Genomic DNA, 12,213 nt, shown 5'->3' with positions numbered 1-12,213 from the left:
CTCTCCTCCCACTTGCATGTATTCGCTCACCTCAATCACACTGCAATCACCACAACAAAAGCATTTTCAAAACCCATTTGCAAATGGGGAACCTACCTTTCTTTTTAATTTTTGTTGGTTTTGGTGGCTTCATATTGCCCACCACCTTTTCTGCATTAACCTCAGACAACAAACCCTCCTGCTGCTCCTCTTCAAAGTCATATACAGAGACATCCACATCTTTGCCTTCCTCGGTGTAGCGAAGCTTACTCTTTTTGTTTTTCTTTGTTTTTTTGGCTGGTGGCTGATAGTCTGGATCTTTTTGCCAATTGGGATCTTCCTGTGGCTGAAGTTCACCTTGTTCCAGTGTCTCCACCTCACCATTTGCACCCACTTTCACGACTTGGAAGCCTTCTGGTAAAGGGAGGGTGTGACAGATCATGGGCTCCCCCTCCTGCAGGCCTCCTTTGGAAACCTCATTTTCATAAGCTCCCTGCAGTTCTTCCACAGATGTGGTGGCAACAGGTACAGTCACTGGTACAGGTACTTGGACCAGCTGAAGCTCACCAAGGTTTATAGGCTGCTCTTCCATATTAACAACCTGAAGTGTTATGATCTGTGTGTCATCCACAGTAGCCTCAGTTTCTTGAGGCACTGCACCTTCCATTACTTCGGTCTTCATTTGAAGAAGAGTTGGATCCAGCTGATCCATCATCACCATCTGCACCCCACTGCTGACATCCTGCACCACTTCACCTCCATCTGCTTGGTTTGCTGGTATGTGACAAGCATCATCCTCTTGCCCACCTTCACGGCGTCTTTGATAGGTTTTCCTCTCTTTTCCCTTAATGAAAGTTTCTGATTCCTCCACAATAGCGTCGACTGCCTCACCTTCCATTTCACCTTCCTGCTGTAAAAACAAGAAAATGAATGCTGCACTCCATCCAATGTATTTAACAACTGCACAAAGCCTACAGAAGAACAAAATCACCCAATTGGAAAGACCCAACTCATCCCAATCATATTCAGAAAACAGGAGCTGAGAGCTGTAGGATTCCACAAGCCCATCACCACTGCAAACCAAGGCAATCACAGAATGCAGTGAGACAACTGTATCAGCTACTTGGAAAGGAAGGAAAGCAAGGAAGAGATATTAAGTGATACACATGTTCCCATTTCTCAAAGACCACAAATCCCACCAGCATGATGCACCACAGTATTATTCCTTATTGAGCTTATTTAATCATTTCATATAGCTTAGCAGTACCAGAGGCAGTCTGTGGCTATAAATTTTAAAGGCACAAAATTACCATACTTTTAAAATGAAAAAGCCAACCTTAAAGAGAATATTACATTTGAGAACTGCAGAACTTTTTCAGTAAGAAAAGGCACTAAGAATTAAGTACAAAAATGTAAGTTGCACTTATTTCATACCAAACTATTACTACTTCAAATCTAAATTCCTCTGAACAAAAGGACATAATGCAGGCAAGTATGCCTCTTATAAGCAGCCTGGAGTTCAATTCCTGCTCCAACCTTTGGCAGTGCTGGACCCTGAGTGGACCTGAAGATGCATTGTGCACTCCTTCCTCAACTGAATAAGCCACAGCAGGAGGCAAAGCTCAGGTAAAATCTTAATTCAGTGTAAGTGATGTGGACTCTGAGAATCCCATGATACCTGTGTAAATCCATCCATACAGTCACAAGCAACAGTGCAGAAACTCAGCATTTTGGTGGGCCTTAACTGGAACTCTGACAATAGCTGCATGCAAACATAACACTAAGTTTTTGTGCCTCCTAAGATCACCCAGTGTTTTTCACTGCACTTGGGGAAAAATATTAAACTCCTGTATTCTTATTATGCAGGAAAGTTGTTTCAAGAGTATAAGAGCTAAAAGAAATTATCGTTTTGCAGCAGTCTTTTTCCCAAATGAAAGGAGCTTTTTGTAAGTCCATCGCTGTTCCAGGTGGTTTACTTCACAAAAATAAAAGGAGGTCCATAACCACAACAAACACTTTCTCTGCATCAGGATATAATTTCTTACACCTCTCATTAAGGATTAAAAAGTTAAAGGTAAATTCTGGGTAAGAAGAAAGTAATAAAATATCCAGCTTTCTTACTAAGCCTGTGAAAAATTCCTGAATCCAGTTCCAGATTTGCTATGAGACTTCTGTATTTTCCCATTAGATTAACTGGCCTCTCAGATCAGCTAAGTGAATTAATATAAATATTTAATCTTCCTTGCTAACTCAACACTTTAAAATGCCCATATTATTTGCAAATATCTACACTTAATCCTGTGTACTCAATTTTGATTTTACACAAGATATAAACATGAAGCACAGCTATCAAGTCTCCATCAGCTTTAAAAACTACAAGACAACATGTAATTGCTATTATTTTTAGAGAGTTCTTCCTTTTATTCTCCTGTCTTTTCTAGTATGCTCCACTTCTGCTGTAAAAACAATAAAGCTCATCTTGTTCTTCAGCCTGCCCAGACTAGGGACATAAACTAGAGTGGTGCCTTGACACTCGTGATGTCGTGGGCAGTCACAGTCTCCAGAGGGCACCAGATACCCAGGAATAGCGACATATGGCTTCCTGCACACTCCCTGCAGGGATCCCGCCTCTCCCTTCCTTTACCACCCGTCAGCTCTTCAAGTCAGAGCAAATCCATATGGACAAACAGCTGAAGTACATGAGATGATGTAAGTACTTAACACCAGACAGCAGGCATCAGAACAGAGAAGGTCTTGGGCCTACAGCAATTGCAAAAGTGTTTAACAATTGTCTTAAGTATCTGCAGAGAGACTTTCCAGGTGAGCAAAAGTGTCTGAACAAAATAAGAAAGGACATAGATAAACAAAACATCAAAATGTGGTGAATGGGCAAGGAGGTAACAACAAAATATGTAAGATCGAGGGAGAAGAAGGCAAAAGTCCATCTGCAAAGCTAATCCAACTTTGGTGCCAAGCAGAGGTGGGGCACTCACAAAGACTTTCACATTCACTGTCAATATCAGCTGGTAACAACGCTGCTAAAGTCACCTGAAAGCAAACCAACAGGCCAAAATTTGCCAGTGTCCTCTACGATTCTATAACGGAGTAGTAGGAAGGCACTACTTCTGACTGTAAAGCAGAAAGTCCTATGTCCACCAAGGAACAGGCCACTGGAACACATGAAGGCTTTGGCATATGGCTCAGCAAGTTTGCCAGCCTAGGAATGCAGGTGTACAGGGAGACCAAGGAAATGCCTGCAGCAAGACTAAGGTTAAAGACACTCACAGTGAAGGGTCTACCTGTGTGAAAGGAATGGATGGATTCCTACAGCCGTCCGGTAAAGAAACTCAGACCCGGCTTTTGCTCCCTGTCCCTCTGCCACCTCTCACCCCATTTCCTGCCGCGCGGCGATCGGGGTTACACAGCGGGGCACGGCTGCCCCCGAGCGGCGAGCGGCCGCACTGCACCGGGGCCGGGGCCACAGCCTCCATCCCTGCCAGCCACTGCACCTGAGCCTGCCACCTCCATCCCTGCCTGCCACTGCACCCCGAGCCTGCCACCTCCATCCCTGCCTGCCGCTGCACCTGAGCCTGCCACCTCCATCCCTGCCTGCCACTGCACCCCGAGCCTGCCACCTCCATCCCTGCTTGCCACTGCACCCCAACCCTAACTGCCCACTGCACCCCAAGCCTGCCACCTCCATCCCTAACTGCCCACTGCACCCCAAGCCTGCCACCTCCATCCCCTAACTGCCCACTGCACCCCGAGCCTGCCACCTCCATCCCCTAACTGCCCACTGCAACCCGAGCCTGCCACCTTCATCCCTAACTGCCCACTGCATCCTGATGCTGCCACCTCCATGTCACTTCTATACCTCTGCCTGCCCCTTCCACTGTCCCAGTACACGCTACCTGACACTGCCACTTCCACTGTCCCCCGCCCGCTGCTGCGTCCTGACCCAGATTCCCTGGCCTCCAACACTCAGCACATGGATCAGCATTTACTCCTGCCTATTCCAAACTATCCACTATAGCCTGTTCCTTTCCATCAACATTAGTTCATCTGAAAATGTCTGTTTCTAAACCAAACTTTTGCCACAGGGGAAATACCACAATATACTAAATGCCATATTAACAACATATAAAATCAAAGAAATATACAGGAGTAGTCTCACTTGATGCTTTGGACAGCTCAAAAATCTCTTGAAACTGCTGATATTTCCTCTGAAGAACTGTGGACTTAAAAATTTAGAAATTCTTCACCTGCAGGGTGGGGAGACAGGATGTACCCAAAATTTGAGAGGAAAATGTATGGGTGCTTTCCTATTAAATAAGCTCTCTGTAAAGACTCCTTCTCTGCTCTGTTCTCTGCAAAGAAAGGCTTTGCACTGGCTGTCCATGCCATTTCTCAATCACTTCATCTTGAACAATTTGCTATTTTTTATTTACTTGTTCTTTTCTTTACCTGAATTCTTCTTTTTCATAAAGCGAGTCTCACATAAATACAAGTTTTGTATTTATTGGAGGACATGCGTCATTTGCTACAACTAACGCTATTATAGCAGAATACTAAGATTAAAAACTGCAGAGTTTCTCTCAACTTTTTATTTCTGGATTTGTCTCCATCTCTCTTCCTACCAGTTACTGCTACCTTACACCAACAGCTCGGTTCCACAAGGACTGAATCTAAAAAGGAAAACAAAGCAGCAGGTTAAAAGACGCAGAAAATCAAGACTGGAAAAAAAGCAAAAGAGAAATTATTCCACAATAAGGAGAATGACCAAAAAAAGACCAAAGAAGATCAGAAAACACAATTCCTACTAATAGTTCAAGCCAGCCCTTCCACAGGGCTCACTCAGCAGGCTCTACTGAGAGATACCATGACACTGAACAGCTCAGTGCACTGTCACAATCCAATTAGCCAGGTAAGGAGCTGTGACAGCCAAACAACAGACCTAAGCTTCCTCAGACAACTGATGGACAGCCCATCTAAAAAGCTGCAACAAGCAGAAATAAGTGCTGTGCATTTCATATAACTGACACCTCATTCCAATAAAAGGAATCAAAAGGTTGCTTGAGAGAAAGTAATTTATTGCCAACTGTCCTACTGGTGACAGCACAGGAGAATCTCAGCCCAGATACACTCACTTTCTTCCCAATATAGACTCTAACCATGCGCTGTGTCAGTGGGAAGCCATTCCCCCTTGTCTGGTCACTCCATGCCTTTGTCCAAAGTGCCTCTCCAGCTCTCTTGAAACCCCTTTAGGTACTTGAAGGGAATTGCAGGAGCATTAAAAACAACTTGCTGTAGTAGTCAATATAGAAAGCACAAATCCAGAAACAGGGATGTTTAGTGCCAGTGCCTATTTTTTTCAAATTATGCAAAAATATTTTTGCCAAACAAGGCACACTCTCAATAAAAACTGCTGGGACACTAACACAATTTGAAAGTATACTTAGTGCTGTAATATGCATTTAACTTGAGAAAAAAAAAAACAACTCCAATAGAAACAATGAAGCCAAATGTTGCCAGTAAATTTTTTACATTCATAAAATAATGAAAAGTATCAGCAGCCACATTAGTGTAAACAACCCTATCACCTTGCACCATACTGGGGCCTTGAATTCAAGTCAATCCACATACAGACCCCACTCAAAAACTGACATGGCTTTGACACTTATAGGTTAGCTACTTATTAAAAATTACATGGGAGTGGAAATAAAAGCCTAATGTTAAAACATGGGAGTCTTATGCTTCTTCTGCATTCCCTGAGAACCTCTGAAAGCTGAATAGAGGAATGAACAAAAACTTCAACTAAGAGTCTGCAGTTATGCACTCTATATGCCATTTAAAGCAAGAGAAAGACTGAAAAAAAAAAAAAAAAATTCAACAGGGTTTATAGACAACAGACTTTTCTCTCCCCTGCCTGCAGATCACACATGTCTGTCTAAGTATTTAAGGGCATGAGCAGATGCAGATTAACTGCAGGAGTGCTTGGGCATTCTCCTTCCCACCAGGAAACAGCCATATCTTTTCCCTGAGAAGTGTACCAGCTAAGCACAAAGATAAGGCAGTTTAACAGGTAGGCAACCTTTCCATTTCCTACGGTAGAGCTACCCTGATAAGAGATGAACATGCCACTAGAGTAATTTACTCTAAACCAGACAGACACACATCCAAACAGGCCAGCTGTGCCCTTCACATGCAAAACACCAAAGAGGTACTACTAACAGGAAAACTAAAACATTGGGTAAGTTTCTTTCACTAAGTAATTTTCTCACAGTAAAAACTTAAGGCTTTTATTTGGCTGCTGCAATCAATTCCATATCCACTGGCTCTGGCTGCTACGCCCATCTCCAACTGTTTTCTCATTTCCTTCTTGCCACTTACAACACTGGTACCAAAAGTAAACAAGAAGAGTAAAATGGACAAACATTTATTGCAGTTTTAAATGAAAAAAAGGGCAGTCTCATTAATCTACTATTAAGTAATAATTCTGAGAAATATTTCAGCATCTTGAAGGGCACAAGGAAAAGCAAGAAACCTAAAAAAAAAAAGTAAACTTCACACATGTTAATAAAGATTTTTGATTTTTTTTCTGCATGAAAAGGGCCCTGCCAAGATTAAGCCCCAAGAAATACATAAACCAGCTATGGGAATGAGAGCTGCAACTGAAAAACACAGAGTTGTAGAAGGATGGTTTCCTTGAGTGCTAACCTTGTGAAGGGATCAGAGAAGACCGTGATGGTGGTTATTACCTAACCAAGATGTCTGTGCTGGGAGGTTGGTCTTAAATAGGGCAAGAAGAGCACATTGTTCTAGGGAGTTGATTCAAAGCTTTTCAGTGGATCTCTGCACTAAACTGACATCTAGAGGAATCCACTTTTTCATCACTATCAAGATTTTTAACTTGTGCAATAGGTTCATGGTCCCTGTAAGATAGGTAAACACAGCACTCACTGTCCAAAGAGCTGCTCTCAGCTTCTTCCTTCACACTGACAGAATAATTCACCACAATGAACTCGATTGAGAACTAATTCCAGCTGAAAACTAATGCAGAGAAAAACAATTCTGTTAGAATATGTTCAGTTCCTGACCCAATTCCTCACACAAATGCTTGGGTAGAGGCAAGGGATCACCAGGACCACCTTAAGCTGCAGTACCAGCATAAAGTAAACCACAGCACCAGGAACTTTGTGTTCAGTGAGCTTTGTGGCTACATTGAGCTGTGTCTCCCTATTCTGTGCCATCCACCCAGGACACACTACAGACAAACTGCTTTTTCTCTGGGTTACAGCAACTCTGTGGGCAAGCAAATAGTCTGAATTCCATAGTATTTACCTGTGATCAGACTCTCCTCTGTATTTTATTCACTGAGTTGTTACCTGTGAAACAAAGTTACCTTTTACTTATGCTCCTGTGAAGGCAGAACACTTTGGCCCAGATGTTATCAAGGGGCCTGTGATCTTTACCTTCAACCCCTGCAAACTCCCAAGGGCACAGCCAAGCCTGTCCCTGCCTTCAGGATATTCCCCACCCACAGCCAGCTTGGTGCAGTCTTAGAATCAAAATGCGTCTTGTGCTTCCCACCTTTCCTTTTTTTCCCTGCTGCTCCTGTAACCAGAAGCAATCTCCCTGGTTTCTATCCCTGCCCAGAGATCCCAGCAGAGCTCTTTCCAATTTCATTGTGTCTCATGAAATGATGCAAAGCAGTGAGAAGCTTCATTCAGCACTGACCCCAATTTTTCAGTCAGCAAGTAGCACACACCTGTGATCTCCCGCAATTACTCAGAATAGAGCTGACCTTTCACTTTGGATCAGAAACTCAGGGAGTTCATGCAAGACATGGAAACAGAGTATATACCCAGGGCCCCCAGCCAGGCAGAAGGAAACTCAATTCCACATCTTTCTTCAGCTGTTTGCTGAACAAGCTCCCTCTTAATCCTTGCACCTGACAGTGGCAGAAAGCCCCAGATCATGGCTCTTCCAGAACTAATACTGCTAATTCTGCTGTAATAAGCTGCAGCCTACAATGGAGAGAAAAGCAGATACAATAATGTCAACTGCTTGAAACTTGCATCATGGAACAAAAGAGAAAAAAATGACTGCAGCTACTGACAACAAATCCCACACATATTCAAGACACCTGGGATACCCTGTAATCTGACAAGGAAAGCCTCGATGAAGAAACCAGACTGATCAAAGCATTTCAGCTGTATTTCTGGAAGAATAGTTTTCCCTTGCTTTTCCCTTAGAGTTGGAGAATTAAAGGTCTATTGAGACAAAATTAGTTGATGTTCTTAAAATTTGTTCCATTCTTCCTTAATTTCTCCTCCTGTTCCTACCTAACATTCTTACAAATCTTATTTTTAATTTTTCACTACCTCTTTCAATAACTGCTAGTGCATCTCACCAGGTGACACTAGGTCTTTATTCATTCAGAGAATTCTCCACTGAAAGCTGGGAAATACAAGTGAAATATACTCTTATCAATATTTTTTTAAAAGTTTCTCTTTTTAATTTAGTAAGAAACTAGTATTTTGCTAACCTGACAGTCCATTTTAGAAAGAAAAACCCACAATTTAATCAGGTGTAGAATACAGGAAGACCTGCACTTTAAAAGAAGCAGTCACAAAGGAATTTTCTTTTTAGCTGATGTTAGATCATAAAACTAATCAGTCCCTCACTTTTATAAGTCTTCATAATGTAAAAGTGATGAAGGAGTCCACGAAAGACCATCAGAATACCTGAAGGTATTAAATTGAGAATCAAAAATTAGTTCAGATTAAACACCCTGCAAAATCCATTGCCACAAAAAGTGAAGCCTTATGCTGTAGGTAGATACTGGAAAAGATTCTTAGTTTTATCAACAAGTATTTGTGGTCATTTCTCCCATCACACATTAATTTAAGCTTTCATTTAGGCTACTGGCAAACTGCTAACAATAAAAATATATTTCTTCAAAGTAAGTCTGAGCAGAACAGGATTCTTTGGCCATCTGATGTAGTCTTGCATGATACCAAAAAGGCAACACCAGCCACTCCCACACCTGAAAAAAGACCTGTGCAACAAGTTTCATGGCACTCTATAGACTTCATAATAAGTATCTGGATTTTGTTTTCCACTAAGGCTTCATCTAGATGAACAAGTATCCAAGAATAAACTTTTGGGGAACAGCTATTTATTTTATCTTTGCACAAGTACTCATTAAGCAGTGATACTCTACCAGGACACAAGAATTCAGGCTTCAAATTGGAGGAGTAGAAAGTGCTTATCCCTGGGATGGTAGCTTTGGTCCTACCCCATGAACAATAGCTGTCCATGCACTAACTATTAGTCACCTCACAAATCACACTCTGATGCACATAAGGAAACTACAGTCAGTGCTAGTTAACTTAATATCAGGCTGTCAAACACAGAGGTGCAGTTACTGCTGTTGCAGCAGGGACAGGAAATTCCAGAACTTTCAAAACCACCTATGGCAGAAGGGTGGTGGACAAGACAAACTTCCAGACCCAAATTAAGATATCCTTGCTTTTCAATCACATCAGTCTGAATTAGTAAGTGCTGGAGCAGACATTAAAGCACTCACCTGGGTTTGGTTCTGTTTAAGTAACCCTCATGCTGAAATTTTAAGAAAATTCTTTGTTTTAGATACACCCCTAGTTCATTTGGACTCCTATTCCAAATATTCTCATACACCAAGCCCTAAAAGTGCTACTATCAACCTTCAAAGCAGATGAAGCAAAAAACCCCGAAAATCCCACAAAAGGCACTTGACCTTGGAAGAAAAAACCCCTTTCTCCAAGGAAGCAGTAAAGTCTCATTTCCAAACATATCCACCCTGGAAAGAAATCATCCCTACCTTTAAACTTCCCCCTCACTCCCTCCATCAGCCCAATTATTCTTCATGTTAGCACAAGCACTTTCAAGACTACAGATACTGCTCAGGACACCAGGCCAGAACTCCCCCAGCCAAGGATACTTATTTCCATCCAGACTAGGTCTCTAGTGTGTCCCAAGACTAAGGGCAGCCAAAAGGGAAGCAGGGCAAAAGGGTTTCTACTAGCACAATGTTAAGGTTTATAGGAAACTACTCCCTCAGCATGGAACACATACCACACTTTAAACCCCCTCAATTTACATTTATGTTCTCGACGCTTCTGCACTTCTGCCTGGACTGATTTGTTCTCTTCATGCTGGCTATTCTTCATGCAGCTCCTGAGGTCAGAACTCACTCTGGAACAGAACAGATGAACTAGTGAAACTACATAAAAGAGAAAGGTAAGGGGTGGGGGGAAAGGGGCAATAAAAGCAGTGTTCAATATTTAATGCTGGTTTAACGAAAGGTGTAATCCCACACCCCTAACAGGGCAGCACTGATAACTGCCTGGGGACCCCTTCACTTACCAAAAGGGCCATAAGCAAAACCAAAGAAGTATTTTAATCAGTTTTAATACTTCCACTAGGATGACTGAACTCATTTTACAAGCTTCTCTACCTACTTGTTCTCAAACTCCTTAGCATTTACAGTTCTGACAATCTAAAGCTCTGGATGCCTCACATCAGATTACAAGTGCAATATGACATTTTAGAGCCAGCTCTGCCTACCTCAGATGGCCTTTTTCTCCTGTGCTGTGGAACAGCATATCACACACTGAATGGGTTTTTACCACTGAAGAGGTATAAATGAGAGCAAATATCACTCCTTATGCAGCAGTAGATATACTGCTTATATCAAATAACAATATCAGCTCTAACACAGTTCTAACCCTGCCACTCTCAGGAAGAGCAGCCTCTGCTCACCGAAGCAAGCTTCATTGCTGTTATCAATTAAGAGCTTGAAATGCCCACGTTTACAAAAACACAATATTTACAAGACTGCACATTATTTCTTTCTGTAATTGCTGTCAGTCTGCAGTGTGCACACATGCTAACATCCTGGGAATGGCAAGAAGTCCAGAGGAGTAATTCTCAAGAGAGGCACATATTCTTGCTGCACTCAGTCATAAGGGTCAAGCAATGTTGGATTTCACACCTTTTGAATTTAAATGCTTCCCCTCCAGGTTCTTCTGTCATTTATTTAGTACAAAGCACTTAAGTCTGGGTCCTGGCTTCATTTTTTACTTGGCAAGTCTATTTTTAATTGTTTATCAGCTTCAAAAAGCATTACTGATAAGAGGTTTGTTGGAGAGGTGGATGCTCAGTGATAGTGAGCTTTTAAAAAAAAAATTGGAAATTATCTCTTTTTATTTAACACTCACTCTGCAAAAAAATCACAAATGCTACATACAAGCCCTGACCAGGAAAGAGGATGCTCAGAGGATACATGGGGTGTGCTCCACTGCTATAGGCATATTAAGACTGCAGATGCAAGCTGCATCCTTGCCAGGTCCTGTGCTGTGCAACCCAGGAAAAGATTTCCTGAACTTTACAAAACTTGTCAAGTAACAAAGAAAAGCCTCAAGAGTGAAGGACTTCTCCCTTCTGAAGACACTTTATACAAAATGAATCCCTCCCATGTGGAATATCACCTCAGTTTTGTCACACACACAAGAGGACAACAGAACACACTGAATTGAACTGAAGCATCTTTTTATCTACTTTGGGTTTTCTGAAATTTTGAATAAAGGAATAGCTTTCTTCCATTTTTCAAACCTAATCTTCCGCTTGGCAAATGATTTAACAGTAAAGAAAGCTGCTTTAAATAAAGATTGTACCCAAACTCTTTCAAGAGAGAACAGAAAACAAACCAGTAATTGCAGCTCTTTCCTACACTGAAGACAACACTTCACAGGGATCTCTGCAGATTAGCACCAATGGTGAGTTAATGCAAGGCACAGCCATTTCCCCTCTCTGTTTACAAGGTATTGGCTCTGATGAAGGAAATAAGTTACTGGAGATTTTTAAGTGATATTTTAAAGCTGCTTGGACACAGCTCAGGAAGTATCAACCTATTAATGTACAGGGTGCTCCAAAAATGCAAGGCATTCTTGTTCAGAACCACTCCAAGGGAACATCTCAAAAGGAGACTAAGTCACTTCTACCCTCCTTCATTGCAAAGATGATACTGAATTTCTGGTGTATTTTCTGGCATAAAATACCTTGCATAAATTTATATTTCATCTGATCTTTGACATACAGGCAATGTTTGATGAGCTTGAAGGAAAACAGGTGAAAACTGAAAATTTAAAGTGCTTCACATGTCCATTGCTGAGCCTAGAACACAGGGGG

At 41.9% G+C, this 12,213-nt stretch overlaps 1 protein-coding gene across 10 annotated transcripts in view; it reads right to left on the bottom strand.

The window, feature by feature from the left end:
• CTCF (CCCTC-binding factor) overlaps positions 1-12,213 on the bottom strand; it is a 34,565-nt gene that overhangs the window by 12,613 nt on the left and 9,739 nt on the right. For 2 of the 10 annotated variants that reach the window (XM_056500345.1, XM_056500337.1), the window contains one exon: positions 97-889. In XM_056500345.1, coding sequence (XP_056356320.1) covers positions 97-877 — 781 coding nt within the window. In that variant the 5' untranslated portion in view covers positions 878-889. Of the gene's footprint in view, positions 1-96; positions 890-6,939; positions 7,027-10,098; positions 10,219-12,213 lie in introns of those variants that run through there. The other 8 variants (XM_056500344.1, XM_056500343.1, XM_056500335.1 and 5 more) reach the window with 7 other exon arrangements.

This window comes from Oenanthe melanoleuca, chromosome 11 (genome assembly GCF_029582105.1).
Source record: "Oenanthe melanoleuca isolate GR-GAL-2019-014 chromosome 11, OMel1.0, whole genome shotgun sequence".
In the NCBI taxonomy this organism is placed as follows: Eukaryota; Metazoa; Chordata; class Aves; order Passeriformes; family Muscicapidae; genus Oenanthe; species Oenanthe melanoleuca.
Note: the sequence above shows the minus strand (reverse complement) of the source record. Positions and strands in the feature narration are given on the sequence as shown.